A 21,819-nucleotide genomic window follows, 5' to 3' on the forward strand; every position below is an offset into this window, starting at 1 on the left:
ATTTCTTCTGACAATCTTCAGCTGGGTTACGCAACCTTCAATGTTCATAAACAAGGAATTTTGAGCAGAGAAGTAAACCAGTAGGATGAGCAGTCATTGCATTTTATGGTTATTATGCCTGTTGATCTGTCCATTGCTCCATGCACTGTCTGTCTGTCTCTCCCACTTTGTATTTCTTTCTTTCTCTTTCTGTGTCTTTCCCTCTGTCTGTCTCAGCCTGCGTATCAGCTGCTCTCTCACTCATCCTGTATCTGTCTATCTACATGTCTGTCCCTATCTCACTCAGTCTGTCTTTCTTTTATTTCTCTGTCTGTCTCTCTGTGTCTTTCTCTCCTTTTCTTGTTTATAGGCCTATAGATCTATCTCTCTCTCTTTTCCTATCTGTCTATCTATGACCCTCTCTGAGTGTCTGTCTATAGGATCCCCCCCAATCTACCTAACATGTCTGATTATCTGTCTCCATCTCTCTCTCTCTCTCTCTCTCTCTGTCAATCTCCTCTTTCTCTGTATGTCTGTCTGTCTCTCTCTTCTTCTGTTTCTCTTTATCTCTCTCTTTCCATATCTTTCTCCCTCAGCATGCATCTACCTGCACGGCTGTCTACACATATCTCTCTTCCCGATTTAGCATCCAAATCCACCTGTCTTATGGTACCCAAACCTATCCTTTCCCGGAATTCATTTCTGCTGTCTGTCTCTTCTTATGTCTTGCCGTCTGTCCGTGTGACAGTCTGTGTATCACACCCTCCTCTCTCCACTTAACACATGAAATTAAAACCCATCACAGACTCTTCCAAACTTTGATTAAACTCGGACCTTCACGGTGGGTAAATTTCACAGTAGAGCAGGTGCACATCACACCTAGCAATCTGATATAACACAAAAAATAAAATTCTCTCAAGGTGGCAAGACTATCAGAACTTACAGAGAACAGGCGTGATATGTCCAGTTATGTCCATGGCTGGCTAGCCCAGCATGAGCAGGCATCGGTCATCACACGTGAGGCAGACTGACCAGAGAGACTGACCAGCAGGGGCTGGGAGAGAAGTCTTGAACTTGTTCCAATAACTGAAGTCCAGGTATGTGTGCTGTTGTGTGTTGTTTGCTGTGTGTGTATATACTGGTCAGCGCACTGGCCAGAGGGACTGGACATTCGTGCATGTCTGGGGTGTGTACGTGTATGAGTGGGTGGGTGAGTTCGTGCCGAGGGGCTGTGTTTCATTACAATGTCAAAGACACAAATGCCTGTCTAGTCTACCCCATTCAGACCCTAACCATTGCTAGCTGCACCATTTCAGCATTCCCTATTCGTACACATTTGTCCTTATCTGTATTGCATGTTTGCTTGTTTATCGCGACCTATGTCTATGTTTATGTCTCTGAATGTTCGCCCGTTTCACATAGATTTATGCATTATTATTGTTTTTGTCTCTGAACATAATCTATGTGACTGTCTCTCTTGATCTGCTAATTTTCTTATTGTCTATATCTCTCTCTTTCTTTTTTTTTCTCTCTCTCTTTCTTGTCTGCTTTCTTATCTCAGATCCTAGCAATGTGGGGCACATGCGCACACACACCCACACCCTGAAACCTCAAATTTAACTATTAAAAGACAGCTTCATATGAAGTAAAACGAACTACAGTCACCACGTGCGTATTTCATACGGGCCTACTCAATACGTTCCTTTAGATAATTACAGGTATACCAATAATCATAATGAAATGGGAAAAGAAATAAAACATTCAAATAACATTAAATTATTTATCATGAATACAAATTTCAGGCCTCAGCCTATAGGCCTTTTCTTTGACTAAACCTTCTGATCACACAATTCTTTAAGTCAGTTCCTTTAACCCCGATTTCAGGGTTTTGTGAGGCACACCCCATCAAAAAAAAAATATTGTACATTGGAGGGTCTGCAGTTATAGACTACTCACAGTCACAGCCAAGGCTATATGATATCAAATAGAAATAGATTGGACATTTGCATTTTGGCTGGACATTGAAAAATGCAGCCATATACACACTCACACACACAAATCTATATATACACACACACACACACACAGCAATACATCACACATGTAATGTGTACACACATATGCTACCCCTGGTCTTGGCAAATGTCCATTCTTTTCGCTCCGGCCAGGTCAAGGCTATTGGGAGATTATTTTCATGCTATTTTTTCTCTCTCTTTTTTTTATTTATCCATATCAATCCCTGGGGAGGGTTCTTTACACATAATCCACAAAACCTGCTTGGACATCGTAAATTGCGGTCGGCGATTGTTCATGACACTCAAGAGCCGGCACTGGACTTCCTACTTTCGTAAGTCATGTCCAGTTTGGGGACAAGCTGGAAATGTGATGACTGAGGTGTGGGGTATTAAAGCACCCTCCATTTTTATCACACAGATCATGGTGGGGACAATTGTAGCATAACATAAAGATACATATAAAAACATCAATATTCATTCCTCTTATTTTCACCTCAAATGATTTACTTGGCTAATTTCTCATTGAAGAGTTGATAAGTAGGTCTAGTAGCGTAACAGTTGCACCCATCCGACTAGATTTATAAGTCATTTTGACTGATTTTTTTTTAAAGCGTATGAGCAGAATCAGTCCCAGCTATTCTACTCTCACTTCATCATACTTCCACCAACATCATCATTTCCCTATTCCAATCAACAGAACTCCCATCTTCATTATCCCCAATCCCCAATAACCCTTCTTTTTACCCATCGCCCTCCTCATCCTTACTTACCCCATCCTCTCTCTGGCAACATCACTCGATACGATTTTACTCTCAGTTTAACAGACTGCTACCGACAACATCATTCCTCTATTCCAATCCCTCATCACTACTTCATCCCAACCCCTCCCCAGCTCAACCCAGCCACCCCAGCCCTCACGCTCCTCCCACTCCCCCCCCCCCTTCTCCTTACTCCTACCTCTCTGGATCAACATCACTCACTTCCATTTTACTCTCACTCAGTTTAAAATACCATACCCCTATTCCAATCAAGAAAACTCACATCACCACCCCCTTCCTTCCACTAACCCCCCTCTCCGCACCCTTTCCACTTTATCCTCTCTTCCCCATTTATACCCCATCTTCTTGAGCAACATTACTTGCTACCATTTTACTCTTAGTTTACCAGCTATCTACCAATATAATTCCCCAACCCCAATCAACATCTTTACATTCCCCTTCCTTCCACTTACCCCTTTCCTCCTTAACGTCTCTTCCCCATTACCCCGACTTCTTGAGCCGCATCACTCGCGACCATTTTACTCTCAGTTTAACAGACTTCTATTATTTCTGTACTCCAATCACCATCTAGCTCCCCCCCTCATGAACCAAGCGCCTCCTCCCATCTTTCCCCTATTCCATCCCTATTACCCCATCCTCTCTTGAGCAACATCACTTAGTGCCATTTTACTCTCAGTTGAACAGACTTCCACCAACATTCCCTTTCCTTATCACCATCACCCCCTTTCCCACTAACCTGAGCCCCCCCCTCCTATCTTTACCCCCTCCCCCATCCCCTTTCCTCCTCACCTCAACTTCTAAAGCAACATCACTCGCTACTATTTCCCTCTTAGTTGAACAGACTTCCACCAACATCATCATTCCCTTACTCATCATCACCCCCTATCCCACTAACCTGAGTCCCCCCCCGTCCTATCGTTACCCCCTCCCCCATGCCCTTTCCTCCTCACCTCAACTTCTAAAGCAACATCACTCGCTACATTTCCCTCTCAGTTGAACAGACTTCCACCAACATCATCATTCCCTTACTCATCGTCATCCCCTATCCCACTAACCCAAGTCCCCCCTCCTATCTTTACCCCATCCCCTTTCCTCCTCACCTCAACTTCTAAAGCAACATCACTCGCTACATTTCCCTCTCAGTTGAACAGACTTCCTCCAACATCATCATTTTCTTACTCTAATCATCATCACCCCATATCCCATTAACCTGAGCCCCCCCCCCTCCTATCATTACCCCCTCCCCCATACCCCATTCCCCTCACCTCAACTTCTAAAGCAACATCACTCGCTACCATGTACCTCTCAGTTGAACAGACTTCCTCCAACATCATCATTTTCTTACTCTAATCATCATCACCCCATATCCCATTAACCTGAGCCCCCCCCCCTACTATCATTACCCCCTCACCTCAACTTCTAAAGCAACATCACTCTCTACCATTTCCCTCTCAGTTTAACAGACCTCCACCAATAACATCATCATCATCATCATCACCATGGTCACATCTTCCAAGTCCAAGGCATCGTCCGGTCACCTTTCCATCTGAAGGTCTTCTTTGTCAGAGGGGGATATGAAAGCTATCACCTACTTTATCCCTGGGTTTATTTACCCAACATCAACAGTGCCAACAAAATTCTGGAGCCTTTTCGGACCTTAAAAGAGCTGTCCGGAGAGTCATTTCTGGTCAGTAAATTTAGTTTACGAGCGCCAAAACAAAGAGGCATTCTCTCCATCCAGTTTGTCTTTGGCTTCCGACTTTCTTTGATCTGACATGAGTGCCCTTTGTCTCTATCGCTTTCACCGTGTTATGATATCCAAAGTAATAATTGAATTCCTTCACTGCTTCAAAGGTTTCAACTCTAATGAGGCCTTCTTCTTTGTTCACCATTTCCATGTAACATAAAGAAAAAATACAGCAAAAGTACAAAAAAGAGGAATATTATTATTGAGAAATGTCAAAAAGGGAATTTTGAGAAATGTACCATGATCTAAGACAGGGCTGGATCCAGGATATTCGATGAGGGGGGGGCACATTTTCTGAGGAAGCAAAAAAAAATAAATCTTCACTTTCGAAACGGGGGGGGGGCACACTCTTGTTTTAACATTACTAATTCTAATTGTGCCTCTCAAAAGAGGGGGGGGGGGCACGGGCCAGAAGAGATGCTTTTCTTGAAAATTGTATCCTTAATTTGCCTACTTACATCTGAAATGCCTTTCTCTGAATACAAATTCATGTAAAATTCAATGAAACAAAAATTGAAAAAAGTTGAAGTATCATCTGCAGTTCCAGTAATCCTACTTAGCATCAATATTGTACAACAGTAGGAAAAGCTAAATAATCATTAAAATGTTTTAATTTTAATGCCATGGAACTCCTTCAAGAGTTTCAAATAAGATTCAAGAAACAGCAAACAAAAATAAATTTTATTATTAGCCCTACATGGGCTGTACTGTTTTTATTATTCTCAAATCATTATTCTCTAATTGATCATGGATTCATTTTCTTCAGTGCATCATAATGTCATACGTCTTGTATTGAAATGTTCCATTGTGATGTCATACATTCTATTTGTCAAAAAGAAGTGGGTCACTTCCTGACCCTGTCACATGACCATCACATTCACCCCATTTCTTATTCCATTGGTGTTTTTATCTCCTGACCACAAACTTTATTTACATCATTTGTCTCAAGTGACCATTGGTCATCTCTATCCTTGGGAGGGTCAACCTCAAGAATGTTTATCCACAACGTAATAAACCTTGGACGTATGAACTCCTCTGACCACAGCAAGGACATCGAGTGAACAGTCATGTGCTTGGATGTTATGTGACAGTGGATGTGTTCATATCCCATCAAATGAAACACTGAATTGAGAGTCACACGCTTGGACATTATGTCACATTGGATGTGTTCACATCCAACCAAATGAAGCATTAATACCATGTGTATGTTTTGGGGAGATGTCTATTCAACTTTAAATACACAATCATAGCATAATACTAGTAGCCATGTTCGCACTGATCCTATTAATTTGAAATATGAACATAACTCAGAGAAGCACATGGTAACAAATCAGTAGATAACTGAGGTTGCATTCACACAAGCCATGAATGACATTGCACAATTATATTCAAGTTAGATTATATGAATACGATTACGCTTACATGGCACATATTGGGAATAAACCTCAATAATATACATATTGCAGACCTGTAGAGCAGTAATGTTAGTCACATTAACCATAGTCGCGATATGCAAGTGGGTTGTAATGAGCAACTGATACCCCTTTCATAAACCCAATTATGCAGCTAATAACAGCATAATTTGGTCGTAAAATTGGAGGAGGACCAGAGTTATCCGCATTATTTTGATGCTGCTATTATCCGCATAAAAGCAGCATCGGGACAAGATTTTGAGTTTATGAACGCATTTCCAAATAATGCGGATAATTGCCATGGTGCGGTCACAAGGTCACCCTTTTCCAACCCAACCGCATCAGAGGGGGTGTGTCCAGTTATCATGACGATTATCCGCCTTTTTCAGGACGGGCGCTCGTAAAAATAATGCGGCTTATTTTCAGAGTTTGTGAACGCAATTTTTATTGAATTATCCGCATTACTCTTAGGCGGCTAATTGGAGGATGTGTTTATGAAAAGGGTATGATATCCTGTGAACATAGCGATCCCATGACATTTGCTCTGGCGACAACAGCTCCGATGTAAACTTTGCACGTTAAGCCAAACATAAAACTTATCCTCCGAAACTAAATAAACCCTTAATCCTAATCTTAACATTATTCTAAACCAAAAAGACTACTACACCCCTAGCTCCTAACCATATGCCCTCTGAGATATTAAGACCATAGCAAATGTCGCAGGAGCAAATGTCATGTCACCAAACATAGCAGCAATAGGGGGAGAGGGAGAAAAATGTAGTATTGGTTGTGAATGAATGATGAAGTTAATTTCTATGACTAATCACAATCATCATGGACCTTACACACAAACATACTCTGCCTGCAAAAATAACCAAGGACATTTGTGCTTAACTTGGTCAAATAGCAAACATCAATATTTTTTTCTTCTTGTTTGCTTTGAAATCGTTGATTGATTCTTAACACTGTGACTCAAACCAAAGTCAACAGCAGCATATACAGGTGATTGTTCGTATTTTGTTTTGAACTTGCATGATGCCAGAACTGTTGTGCAAACTTAATGAACTTTTCAACTTTAAGTGATTTTCACCCCCCCCCCTTCAAATGTAGGCATATGACAAAATATAAGAGCGTAGGCATACCTCATCATCAAACTCAGTGGCAGCACCAGGATTTTCAAAGAGGGGCGGGGGGGGGGGGGGTAGCGGAGGGCAAGAAAAAATGTGAGAGGCAAGGGGCTGATCCTCCTTTTTTTCTTTAAATTTCTGTGTGGCAACTAGGGGTGAGTGGAGGTAGTGAGTCCAACTGGGGGTGCACCCCAACATTAATGCCCCTACTGCAAAAACATAAAACATGTTAACCCCACTGATAGTATCATTATGTTAGGAGTAATTCTTTGATACAGTAGTTTAGGATAACAAATGTTCTCAAGACCTTTATTCTTAGCATCATAAATATGCTAAATTCAATAGTTCTGAAGGAAATAACTCACAGGTTAAATGATTATGATGAAACATGTGGACATTATTGAAAAAAAAATGTCATTCTTATTTTGTTTTGAACTTGCATGATGAGGAAATAAAATATGGGGCCATCAAAGAAAAGATGAACATTGATGATGTTGACAATGGCCACTTTTATTTGGTTTCCAGACCTGGGGGGTGTTTCACAAAGATTTAAGTATGACTTAGGTCGCACTTAAATGTCGACGCGTACATGGTATGCAACGCGCAATCTTATTTATCAATACGCAGTAGTGCGCGTCCTCTTGGCATGATCTGACCAATGCTGTCATGCCTTTTATACTGCGCGCAACTAGACATTAAAGTGCGACTCTAAGTCATACTTAAATCTTTGTGAAACACCACCCAGATTGATGAAAACAAAGAGGAGGAAACGATGACATTCTTTGAGCCAACAGGTGATCAATCGTGTGGCCAACGGTTTCTACACCAAGTTTGTTTTTATTGACTTTAACCTTCCAAAGTCCTTCAACTTCTCAACCTTACATATAAACAAAGTTGAAATGAAAATCTTGAGAAACAATGGACCCGAGGGTCATATTCATCCATTATCACACATTTTCCAACACTCTGATAAAGATAAAACCCTCCAGATTGTGGCTGTTCATCTTTAGGTGGAAGTGTGGAGACATTCAAAATTATTTAATTTAAAGCTTGTGTATAGTTTTGGTAAATCCACCAAAATGCACCTATCACTATTCCAATTCATTGCTAGCTAATATGAATGGATATGCCCTATAACAGTTATGATGTGGAGGATATGAAATGAAAATGTGTTTTACAGGATAAATTTTGCGATTTTACATGGAAATTTAACTTGATCGGGTCACCCGATCAAATTAAAATATCTGTGTGTTTTTGTCTTTCAATTAAATCCTATTCCAAATCATGGAATGGGCTGAAACTTTCAAGATATGTTCTTTGTCTGTAACTTTGGATATCTAATCACTAAATTTATAAGATAAGTGCTTGAATGCCCATTTTTTTAATTTAAAACAAGCATCGCCGAGAGAGGGCGCTATATATCCAAGATTTGAAATTTTCTCAGAGAAGTGCAGTTGGAAAAATATCTAACGGTCTCTACGCTTCAGTAAGACTGTCATATTAGATGATATATTCGATTATCAATCACATTATTGACCCTTTACCAAAGCTATACACAGGCTTTAAGAAAAAAGAGGGGGAGGCTGTGTTTTTTCACATTATTCTTCATGTGGTTTCTGTCTTAATTACTTTTTTTTTACTTCATCTGACTTTGAAAAATAATTTCCAACCATTTTGTAAATATAATTTCTTTTATTAATATAAAACTATCAAATAAGAAGAATGAAGAGAGAATAATTTTTTTGAAACAAAGGGAATAAGGAGGTTCATTTTTGGAAACAAGTTTCCCAAGTTTACTAATTTTATCATGATAACACTAGAATTTATGTTTCACAAAATACATTTACATGCATGGACAAACACATTTCTTTTGCATGCAGAGGATACAATTTCAATGGAAATGGATTTATGGAGGGTCATACATGTAGGTAGAGACCTACAGATTCAGTTATTGCTCATGTCATAAGGACCTTGAATAATAAAATCTAAATATATGTAGCATGAAATATACATATAGGCCTACCAAAGTAATGAGTGATATCATGTGATTTTCATTATGTAGAATTTGACAATTTTAAAGCTTGTCTCCCCTATTGGTCAAACCATGGAGGTAGCCTCCATGGTCAAACAAAAATAGTAATGGATTGTAAACCTTGGACTTGTCAACTCTGTCTTCTGACCACAAAATTTGTTCAGATTGTGGACAAAAGATGAACATTGACCACTACACCCCTCCTCCTTCCATTTCATCATCTGTAGGCTAACCTTCAAGCACCCCCCCCCCCCTCATGCTTATCGTCAAACTCTCATCCCCCTTCCCGCTCACTGCCATTCCCCTTGCTCCCCGTACTCCTGACCCCTCTCTCCTTTTCTTCTTTGATTTTCTCATCTCTTACGATCCCTTTCTCAACTCTCTCCCACTCCCTCTTTCTTTTTCTGTATCCCCTTCCCCTTCAACGTTCGTTCTTCAAAATGAGCTGACAACTCCCTCCCCATCTCTCTTGCTTCCTCCTCCCCCTTGCTCCATTCTCTCCCTCACCACCCCCTTCCTTGCTTAACCTCCCTCCCCCTCTTCCCTATCCCCTTTCCCCCTCTCACCCCCTTCCTCTTCCATGTCTCTGCCCCCCCCCCCCCCCGGTTCTTACATCCCATGATTTTCACGCCATATCTAATTCCCTTTCTGTGTTTATTCAACTGATAAACAAGGGTCAAATGAGCTTACTCTATTAATGACATTATAACTGAATTAACAGAAATAGATGAATAGCTGATGATGATGGGTTCTTGTATAGCGCCGGTATCCGCCTCAGCTGGGCGCTCATGGCGCTTGCTCAAAAATAGGAAATATCTCACAAATTTTAATGTCTTCAAACAGTGCTTCGGATCATCAGCTCAGCAAAAGCTTCACTAGAAGGGGGGAGGGGCAGGAGTTGAGACTGAAGGAGGATAGGTTTTCAAACTGATAAAAACAAATATGGGGAGGGGTAGAAGATTGTTGTCTTTGTTTTTAATGATAAAAATAAGTGATGGGGTCATGATTGTTGCAAAAATAATTCCTAGATTTATTACAGATTAAACAAGTCTTTCCTCCCCTTCCCCTCTTATCGTACTGCATTTCTAAAATTCTAATGACTGAATTTCTACTACTTGTTATTTTGCACAAGCTGCCTTTTCTCCCCCTCCATTTTATTTTTAAGGATTGAAAAGAACTTTTGCAGAGTCTTTGAGTCAAGCCTAGAGCCTCTGAACCAGTCAAATTAGAACAGCACTGATTGAAAAGCTTACCCCCTTTTCGACATGACACCGGTCCTCGGGGACGAAAAATGGGCGTGGCCACAGGACTCCAAGGACCATGGTCACTGCCAGCTCAATCCAGTCCAAATATGCCGTTGCCACGGCGATCAGATATTTCATATGGAAGCGGCGATGTATGCAGGTGACCAGAATTGGGTCATTTCTTTATGATATTTCTTTCATTGACGGGATGGATCTATAAATTTGTTGTGTGAGCGAAGCCGCCTAGTCGCTCACTTCAGACATTGCAATCACAAGTTATAGCATCTCTCACATTCAACCTTTCCTTTTTACATGTGCTGCTGAAATACACGGTAGAAAAAAAGCTGTTCAAACTGTTTATACAGCATTGTTTACTAAATACACCTTACAATTGTTGTTCAAACAGTGCAAACCAGTGTTTAAGATCTTAAAAACAACAAAGTTTAATTTTTTATATTTAATCAGCAAGAAATTAAGAACACTTGTCTAAAGTTTTTTAACAACTTACTGTAAGGTTCATGCAGTAAAAAGCGTTGCATAACATTCCACACAGCATTATGTGATATGTATACAAACAGCATGTAAAACAAAAAGCCATGATTCATTTTCTTCATCCACTTACTCATGAATTCACGACTAGGAATTTGAATATTTTACACTTACAACTTCATAACACTTTATTTCTAATTTTGTGCTCACAGTTCCTCTTCCCATTCCCTGCTTTCCTTGTTCTTTTTCTCTTCACTAAGGGTGTGTTTATGCTTCCATTGCGAGGACAGAATCAGCCATTTCAAACGTCAATTCAAAACGCCGATCGTAAACGTGGTTCTGGGAGTGCTGTTTATGCTTCACTTTTCAGAGTAAATCATGATCTCCAGCTGGCTTCGCATCGTAAAGCGAGGTCAAATTGGGCGCGCCTTTCTTGAAATTTTGTTTTTTCCCCGATTGTTGTTATTACGTAGAGATAACATGGAGCAATACGACTGTTTTTGCCCGCAGATTTTCATCTCACCGGAAGCATGAACCAAATGACGTCATTCAAACACGTTTACGATCGTGGTTCTGTTTATGCTTCCCCAGAAAGCCTGATTCTGGTCAGACGACCTTTATAAACGCACCTTTTTGTGAGTTTACGATCGGCGTTTTGAAACGGCGTTTTGAAACAGCGTTTAAATGAAAGTAAGCATGGACGCAACCGTGTTTTGGACTAATCACGTTTGGAAACGCTGATTCTGGCCTGAAAAGTGGAAGCATAAACGCACCCTAAATTGAATGTATTGCTTATAAGACCTTCCCTCCTGCATCCAAATTTTTAAATCCCCATACCAAACATCCATTTTCCTGAGTATTTACATAGTTGCAAGAAAAGTTAAGGTCAAGGCTGAGAATTATTCCAATCCAACTCCAAGACAAAAAAAGCAGGGAATAAATACTCTGCATTCCTAACAAGCAACTCAGAATTACAATGGTAACAACTTGTATCCCACTTTCCTGATACAAAAACTTAGATTTCAAAGAAATGTTTCTTCAAGAAATCCATCTTCCTGTAATAGAAATGTGTTGGTCTGGCAGAGCTTTGATGATATGAACTAACATCTTGTGGACAGGCGTTGATCTACATTTGCCACACACCACCCAGGTGTGGTAAATGGGAAAAGACATGAATTTATTTGTTGAAAAAAATTATACGGCGCCCTTATGAAAACAGGGTAATACTTATTAATTCTTATTTCAAATAGGCCAATTCTTAAATTTGCTTTTACTCTGTTTCCTGTTTCAATTCTTATTAATCTCATGCTTAGATTTTTCCACCTATCCTATTTCTCAAATCCTTTTACTGCAAATGTCAATCCTTTTTTTTCTTCCTTTCCCCATTATTTCCCTTTCCACATTCTTTCCTCTCCTCAAATCCAGCCCATCTCCAAATATAACTCTAGGTGGTTTCAAACCGCCTTGATCACAAGAATCCCTGTTAATTTATGAGAACTTTCTTCAGGCAAGTAAATACCGTTAATTATTCCCACATTCACACCTCCCCGAAACATACCCTTTGAGAAAAGTTCCTGAAGATACGAGCATGCGCAGTATATGGTTTGATAAGCAAGCAAGGTGCGAGATTCAAAATCGCTATCCCAGCAGCCACCCACGGCCCGCGCCCTACTACGCGCTGTGCTAAAAGTTCACGTAATTTGCTTTAACATTGCCAAAATACCTGCAATGTTGGAAAAATCCCCGTGAAAGTTCTCATAAGTTTTGACAAGTACCTCCTATTTAGCACGTTTTTTCTTTCAGGGAAATTACGTGTTATTTGCTTTCCAAAATATCTGCGGAAGTTCTAATTTTCGAGGCGGTCTGAAACCACCTTCTGTTCAAGTTCAAACTGTGTTCAGGTCTCATCAATCATGCTGAACAAAAGATGGCCCTAATGCATAATTGTGGTTTGGAGGTCTCATCTCCCTCACATGGTTAAGGGATAGTATAGATCCCCAAGAATGTCCAAATCTTCAGAATACCACTTTTTAGGGTAATAATATTGCTCAAGAAAAAAATTGCTGAGAAACCTTTGACAAAAGTTTGATGACTTTTATCCATGGCTTCGTGGTAGACACATTCCTACACTCAACATTTTAGTAGAACACCAGCATGTCCAGCTTTTCAAACAAAAAAAAGTCCCACCGTTTCTGGTAGTCTGCATGCACAAACCATTACTGACGCTTTGATCAACAAGAGGGTCTTCAAACAAGACTAGTACATATAAAACTTGCTGTTGCAATTTCCTGTATGAGAGGGTTGCCTTCACTAAACAGGCCATTGTAGGCTACGCATTCAGACCATTTAACTTGAGTGAAGAGTTTGCACAGTAGACTAATTTTTGGTGAGACTTAAATGTCAAATATAGTTTTGAATAAAAATTACTGACATAGCACCAAATCAACAAATATCAAGGTGGGTTGAATGCACGTAATGGTTTCACAAGAAAAACAAAGAATTTAATATGAATCAGGAGAGAAATAGATCAACCATTTAAGGAAGGAAGAGCATTTTCTTTTACAAAATCTTTGGTACAGGAAAATATGTATCACAGAAACTTTGAACATGATGTCATGGAGGCCTACTCATCATGCATCTAATTTGTGTCCATGCTGGCCAATTTAGGAGGGATGGATTGCTTACCCCCAATTTCAGTGAAATCGATGTGATTTGTTTAAAACTTCCCGTCTAGACTCAGTTTATTAGCGGCCCAGGATGGGGGATGGATTTCACAAAGTTTTTGTTGGGGGATGACTCAAAGACCAGTTATCCATATGGAATTAGAAACAGTGACGGGTTTGGGGAGGCAAGAGAAGGGGGAGGGTTGAGCTGGGGACAGGCAGATGGGGGGGGGGTGAGGGGAAGGGGTGGAGGTGATAGCATATTATGGGGGGAAATAGGGAGAATGTGCCTATATCTCTACCTCCTGGGGATGCGAAAAAAAGAGCAAATGATACTTAATCAGAGGGTCGTGGATTCAAATCCCAGTCATGGCATAGTTTCCCTCAGCGAGAAAGTAATCCACATTGTGCTGCACTCAACCTAGGTGAGGTGAATGGGTACCTGGCAGGAATTTATTCCTTGAAATGCCGAGCGCATAAAAGCTGCTTGAGCTACAGCCAGGGTACCAATATCTGAGTCCTTTGGAAGTGCATAGAGACGCTATTCATAATGTGTTATGCGCTATACAAGAACTGACTATCATTATTATTATTAAACATTTCTTTTAAATAACTTAATATCAATCTGCTAATTTTCTGAGACACAGAGAAGAATAATACCCCCCCCCCTTAAAGGATGGGTGAACACAGTCTCTCTCTCTCTCTCTTTCTATCACTCTTGGACATTAAATTGTAATTGCAAAGCAGGATATTATGGTTAGACCACTATGTTTTCAACAAACAAAAAAATCCCACAGTCGTTGTCCTATCCGGAAGCATGGTCGAAATAAAACACAATGAGTTGTTGGCGGAGTTTTACTTTCGCATGGAAAATGTTACATAACACTGATTTATTTCCCAGACAGTGAAAGTACAACAAAGTATCAGGGATAAAGAAACTGTATCTAGGACTATACAAAAGAGCTGATCTGCTTTGTTATCATTACTGAAGAACAGGGGGGACGGGGCTCAGGGTAATTTCAACCCCCCCCCCCCCCCCGGAATGCTAAAAAAAGCCCTGGGAAATCTCCATTCCTTGCAATGTTAAATCTTATCCAATGCTGTAGCTTCAGAGACACGCTGATAGGCAGTAAGTTGTGAAAAGTAGCCCCAAAAAATATTAAAAACCTTAACAAATTTGACCTGCTGCAGAACGTGTCAATATCAACAATTCTAAACCCATTGGCCCGTATTCTGAAGTCGGGTTTAACTTAAACTCTGGTTTAAAGTTGTGGTTTAACTATGGAGAGCCAATTGGTTCACAAATCCCTTACAATACAAATCAAATTTATTAACTCATATGACACCCAAATTGTTAATAATTGTCTGGGAATGTTTACTGAAGCATTTTTCTTCATTATGAAAGCAAAAACAAACAAAATAGTGAACATAAGAAATATAAAATATAAATAGAATCTTTGAACATTTGGCTTTCCATAATTTTAGCACAGACTTAGACCATGGTCTAAGTTAAACCTGACTTCAGAATACAGGCCATAGAGGATAGTTCCATTTTAGTACTTTTTTCTCTCCATGAACTTTTATTTTTTCCTAGGCAAGGCTTTGGTGGATTGGCAGAAAATAACAAGACAACAAAGATCAATGCTGTTGTGCCATCCCCAGTCTTGCTTTATAGCTTCCAAATTTTGAATTCAGCTTTTTTTTCTTAGCTGGTGGCTTGCAAATAATGGGTAAAAGCAATTTTATTAGTAATAAAACAAATAAAAGATGAAAACAGACCTTTTTGAAATTCTTAACTATGTTGTTCCTTACTCGGCTATTAAAAACAAAATTGATTTTACTTATTGATTTATTTTACTTCACCTTTTTTTTGAGTAGCCTTGGCTTGGTTGTAGAAGGAAAAAGATGATATTAGAAACAATGCAAAAATCATGAATTACTTTCAATAAAACAGGACGTTAGTTTTTTTCAATACCTTTTATAAAAGAATTGGGGAGAGCAAAATAATAAAGAAAGGGAGAAATAGGAATAAGAAGAGAAATAGGGAGAAGCATGGTTTAGGGTGGGACCTACAAAACAAACAACAAAAGAAAAAGCAAGGAGACATGAAATCCCACACAAAAAGCCATAATGGAATTAAGAGTAAAATTATCTTTAAAAAAAAATAAAGCATTTGAAGGACAGTCTCTATTATCTCCCAAAGAAATCATGAACAATAATTTGTCATAAAATGCAGCAATGTGAAGAAATAAAAACAGGAAGAATCACTTGTATAATAATTCATTTCTTTAGAAAAAAAAACTATATAAAATTTCAGCAAGGACAAGCAGACTATAGAATTATTTAGGATAATTGGCTATCACATTATTACTCCAACAACTACCAGTAAAACATCTTATCAATAGGGACATATATTAAAGTATTTTACAAATACAGACCATTCATGAATTGATTACAACAGCTGAAGGTTTAAAGTAATTAAATTAAGCTTCGAAAATTGAATATTCTATTGTTCTTCATAATAAAGTGGTCCTGATTTTTATAATTATTAAAGAATTGATTTTAAGGCTTGACCTCGTTTCGAAGACTCGATTAATAGTCTGATGAAATAGGCAAAGTGGCTGAGGAGGTAGACTACAAGGTGGGCTATTATGTAACAGGTACCCTTGAGGTGTTATGGGCCAGAAGGCATTGAGAGGGGAGCTGATAAGTACCTGATAATGGTTCACTGAGGTCATTTAAGGACAAAGCTATTCTTCTCTCAAGGATTGTTTATGTTTTTTAAATAATAAAGATGTGCAATGTGTGGTCTCTTCCCAGGTAATTCTACAATGAAAGCACATGGCTTTTATGCTATCAGGGTCTGCATTGTAAGGATGATATAGACTATTGTTTTTTTTAATCTGAACTAAGAAGAAAAAAAATGTATTTTGTTCCTTTACAAAAAAGAATATTAATAGCAAAACAATAAATTCTAGCTGGTTACCAGATAAAAAGTTGGGTTTCTTTCCCTGATTGATCGATTGAATTTTAATTTTATTCTTTTCATTTCACAGTCAAACATATTCACAAAATAATTACAAAGCACAATATAAATACAAGAAATAAAAATAAGAAAGATAACTCACTGGGAAACTGCATCGCTTCACTCTAAAACAAGTCGCTCAAAAATGGCTAGTTAATATTTGTGTGCAACTGTTCTTCTAGTCATATTTGACTATTTTCTAACTAGAACGGATTTATATCTGACTAGAATAGATCAGTGATTGTTGTATCAGTTGCACCCAGCTGACTACTGGTCTAGTCAATTTGACTAATTTGTTTTAAGAGTGTTGTTTATAGGAGTTCTCTGCAATATAGCAAATGCTAGCAAAGAAATGGGAGGATCATGTTGATTGATTGATTTTATTTGTCAGGTAACTGTGAACAAGTACATGAAAAATATGAACAGTAGTGTATACCTTGACAGGATTGCCCATGAAAGCCGAGATGGCTTATTTCCAATGGGGTCCTTAAACCTCATACTGATACTAGATATGAAAACATATTTCCTTTAAAATACATAGGCCTAATAACAATTAAAAACAATCATACAAAGCACAGTGCTTCACTTCATAATTGGTGAATAACAGCAACAAAACCTGGATAAATTTTGTATATTTGAATTGTGTAACAAATCTATAGGCCCTACACTGCATCTAGGCCTAGGTAGGTTACATAATCCTTAATGACTAATAAAAAGCTATCACTTCAGTTTACAGCTCACATCCTTATCTCATCTACGTCATGTTCAAAATGTCCACCGGCTAATTAAGACAAGGATACATATATTAATACTTTCAGGACCTAGCCTTCATCTGACATGGAAATCACATGTGTTGCAAGCTGCAGTACATGTACATTGAAGTAGAAAAAAAAGATGCAAGATACATGCATTTTAGCCATGAGTGTAGCCATGAAATTATGATGAAGATGAGCAAACAAAAAATGCTGATCTAATTCTTTCCCTGGGCTAACTCATACCTAGTGGAAGTGCAAGTCATCCCCTGGATGTCACTGGCGTCGTGGCCTGGACCCTTCCACCCGCTCTCCTCTCCCCCCTCCGGAGGGGGGGAAGTGATTCGAAACCAAGTTCAGATGGGCTTCCCAGAAAAGGGGGGAGGTCCGGCGTGAACCACCCGCCGCAGACTGAGACCTGTCACTGGTGTGACAAGTATATCAGAAGGTGGTTTCAGACCGCCTCGAAAGTTCGTCAGTTCCAGGTATTCTCTGATCGGGAAATTTACCCCGATCAGAAAATACCAGGAATTTTGGTAATGTGAAAGCAAACTACGCGTAATTTCCCCGAAAGAAAATACCCGCTAAATAGTACGTACTTGGCGAAATTACGAGAACTTTCGCAGGGATTTATCCAAGGTCGCAGGTATTTTGGCAATGTGAAAGCACATTATGGGAACTTTTAGACCAGCGTGTCATTGGGCGCGGTGGCATGGGTGGCTGCTAGGCTAGTGATTTTGCCTGCTTATCAGACCATACTGCGCATGCTCGTAAATTCGGGAACTTATCCCGAAAAGGGTATTTTCAGGGCGGTATGAATGCAGGAATAATTAATGGGTATTTTTTAGCCTAAAAAAGTTCTCGTAATTTAATTTAAGGGGATTCTTGTGATCGAGGCGGTTTGAAACCACCTAGAGTTGGGCTTGACTCAGAGCAGTTGCCGCATGCTCCGTTGAGTCAATACTATTGGGGGCTATGTACATTAAAGTTTGAATTGAAATCTCTTCAACAAGCTACCTTCGTACATATTGTGGTAGAACTAAAAGAAGAAAGGGTTTCAATGCCCCCCCCCCCTCATTCATGATGGATTAGTACAAAAGAGAGAGAGAAATCTGCAAAAACTCAATTGTCTCCTATTCATGACTTTAATGTATTTGGTGCAAGAAATATAAAGAAAATGAGCAAACTTTTTTTCAGTCAATAACGGTTGGAAGGGGGAGACAAAATACCTTTTGGTCAAAGTCTTCCATTTTTCATGATTATCAAACAGTCAACAAATTCAACAGCATGATATCAGAGGATACGAAAACTGAAAAACATGGTGTCAATGTTCATCACCATAGACGTCAACATCATTTAATCAGTACTCCTCAAATTGGCAAGGCATGATGCATACAATCTTCTATGGATGACATGAAATCATGTCAAACATATGTAAACCAAAAACGGACATCACCCTACTGGACATCACGTGTCAGACCCCTAGTGACCACTCATGACCCCCATGTCCAATGGTCAAGAGACACACTGACCATCACTAGCTGTCATGATTATGTTCTTATGACCTCATCAAAACGGGCAGAATCAAGGACCAAAATCCTCAAATGCATCATTCACCAACAGTCCATGAATTAAAGGAAAATTATCTGTGATAATTATTCTTGTTGTACAGGTATTCTAAAGAGAGAGAAACCAAAATATTATGGATAAATGTAGGATTACTATTTTTTCATGGATAAAGGGGCCATAATTAAATACTGTAAAATATTCAAGAGCATTATAAAGCTGAGTGGACAATTGACTTAGCTGACCACAAGAGCATGTTTTAGATATCCATTGACTTAGTGCATCCTTTGGATGAATTTCTTTTAGATTTTCAATAAAAAAGGAAAATGGGAGATGTGGGGGGGGGGGGCTATCAAACTACTCCTCCTGCATACAAGAATAGTTTATACAAGCTTAGAATACAAAAAGCAGTCATACTGATATTAAAGTACTAATTCCATGGCAGCCACAGATGTACTAAGTGAATAATTACCACTGGCACTACCAAATCAATTTGAAGATTATCACCATCAGCAGCAGGATCATCATCATCATTATCGTCATCATCATCATCATCGTTGTTATCATCTTCATTATCATCATCATCATCACCATCATCATCATAACCTCATCATGATCATCACCATCATCATCACAATCATCGTCATAAGAAGCATCATATGTTCTGCTTTTTTGGTTTGTTTTTTGTATTTTTTGTAGCTTTTGGTAGGCCTACTGGTAATGTTTTTGTATTTTGCCATTTCTAATTAATTCTTGTTTGTATTTTTGATCATGTTTTCATATTGTACAATTTGAATTTGAATATGGAAATAAATGAATTGAATCATCGCATTACCATCACTTCCACCACCATCATCATTACCATCATCATCATTAACTTCATCATCATCACTATCATCATTACCATCATCATCATCACAATCATCATCGCTATCATTACCATCATCATTATCATCATCACCCCTATCATCATCATCATCATCGTCATTCATCCCTTACCTCCAAACGTCGCCGGTGATGCCCCAGCATTGCCAGGCATGGGAACCGGAACATTGGACAGAGCTCCCAAGACTTGCTCAAACATGGCTTCTGGTAAGAAATCGAATCCAGTCATTAAAAAAAATGATATTGGCTGCTGGCACCTTCTTCCGAGAATTCCGTGAAAACCGTATCAGTGTGATGTCCTTCTCTAATCTAGTTTGGCAGCGTCAAAGTCACGCAAAGAAAATGGTATCAGATAGCACGAGATCACACTTTGCAGGGTGACAATGATAGTCTTGAAGAATTTTATCACTTCCTCCAGCACATGCACGCATGTGAACCTACAATTCCACTCTTTGAATTATAATTTTTTTCTCATTAGAATGTCAAATGTTGAATCAGATATACCATTCAGGGTTGTAAATGAATACTCCACAAATCGACTACTAGAAAATGTAAATGGTCCAGTTAAAATAATTGTTTTCTCTAAAAAGATTGGTCAAAACATTTCATTCTTGACTGAAATGCATTCAGAGACACTGGAATAACCTTCCTGAAAATAAAAGGACAATTCTTTTTTACTGAATGTTGGTGCTTGTTTTTTATGCCACCATAATCTCAAGAGAACATTAAAATATCAAAATTTCAGGAAAAGATATCGCAAGTCCACCTCAAGTCAAGCAATTGGTCTTCAAATCGCAAGCACATTTGGAATCACTGATCTTGAGCTGCAGTCCGAAGTTTAAAACGAGGATACAAATGACTTGTTGAGCTTGATTCACAGTGCAGGCCTAAAGAACATCTTCAATCTGAAACAGCTATTAAAGTACACCACCAGTCGTTTGTTTTTCACTTGTTGTCCATTTTCGTAATGGTCGCAGCAACAAAACAACTTTGTTGAGAGAAATGAACAAGGTGTGAGTCGTTGAGTAGATCCACAAGTCCCAGCGCACTGCATTGGATAATTACAACCGGTGCTCCTCCTTCTCTCCTTTTGTAAGAGAACTATTTCTGGTTTTGTCTGAATACATGTAACATGGTCCTCTTTTCAGACCAATCAAGCTGGGTCCTTGATTATCCTGAAAAGACCGGGCTTGCAAACAAACGGAACAACCAACGCGATTACGACAATCCCTATACCCAGATTCCATTCATCTAAATGGATTGAAATAAAAAGATTAGCTGCCGAAGTGGAGTGGTCAGTGAATGGTCAGCGGAGTGGACATAGGCTATTGTGATTGTCCTCAGCTCAGGACATGGCTAAAGTGAGCGAGAGAGAGGGTGGCTGGCACCGAGAGAAAGAGGTGTGTGAAATGCCTGATGAATGTCCAGTTTTGTTATCGTCCTCCGAAGGTGATTCCTAACATTATATGGACGAGACAGAGAGAGAGGCTTGAAATAGACCAAGAGGAAAAAGACAGAAGCAAGAGGTGACCAAAAGAAGGTTTGAGGACATTGAAATGAGAACATAAGCAGGGTTTCAATGGCATGACCTTACAACAAGTGCACGTCATCCCCTTATCAATGCTACATTAATTTAAAACTCGAGGAAGGCAAACGAGACCATGCAAGGCCGCCTGATCATTACTGGCTGGCCGGAGAGGATTTGCATATTAATGACCCGGAGTGGACATTCAGACCATGTGGTCAAGCCATTCAGGGTTTTACAATATGCTGGGTGTTATTTTTAACACTGTCTCGTTGTGCACTGGGAAACATATAAGAACATAGAAACATCTGGATAGATGGAGGTTCGAATAAAGAGCCATTAAATATCAGATTCAGTAAGCATGTGTCCAAAAAACACATAGGGCCTAAATATGAACAACTGCATTTTTATAAAGCATGGTGAAACCATGGTGAAACAGAGGACAATAAGACATTGTATCCATCAGATATAATAATAGGATCTCATGCATATATATATATATATATATATATATATATATATATATATATATATATATATAAAGCATGATAGAAGTAGACCACAATCGTGTATTTGTTA

The 21,819-nt window shown here is 39.1% G+C and overlaps 1 protein-coding gene across 5 annotated transcripts in view; it reads right to left on the bottom strand.

The window, feature by feature from the left end:
• The window catches only part of LOC121421023 (ecdysone-induced protein 78C-like), a 42,612-nt gene extending 21,418 nt beyond the window's left edge, over positions 1-21,194 (bottom strand). For 2 of the 5 annotated variants that reach the window (XM_041615615.1, XM_041615614.1), the window contains exon 1: positions 19,830-21,193. In XM_041615615.1, coding sequence (XP_041471549.1) covers positions 19,830-19,944 — 115 coding nt within the window. In that variant the 5' untranslated portion in view covers positions 19,945-21,193. Of the gene's footprint in view, positions 1-922; positions 1,150-19,829 lie in introns of those variants that run through there. The other 3 variants (XM_041615613.1, XM_041615616.1, XM_041615617.1) reach the window with 3 other exon arrangements.
• Between the last annotated feature and the right edge of the window lie 625 nt (positions 21,195-21,819).

The sequence above is a fragment of the Lytechinus variegatus genome, chromosome 9, assembly GCF_018143015.1.
Source record: "Lytechinus variegatus isolate NC3 chromosome 9, Lvar_3.0, whole genome shotgun sequence".
NCBI classification, from domain to species: Eukaryota; Metazoa; Echinodermata; class Echinoidea; order Temnopleuroida; family Toxopneustidae; genus Lytechinus; species Lytechinus variegatus.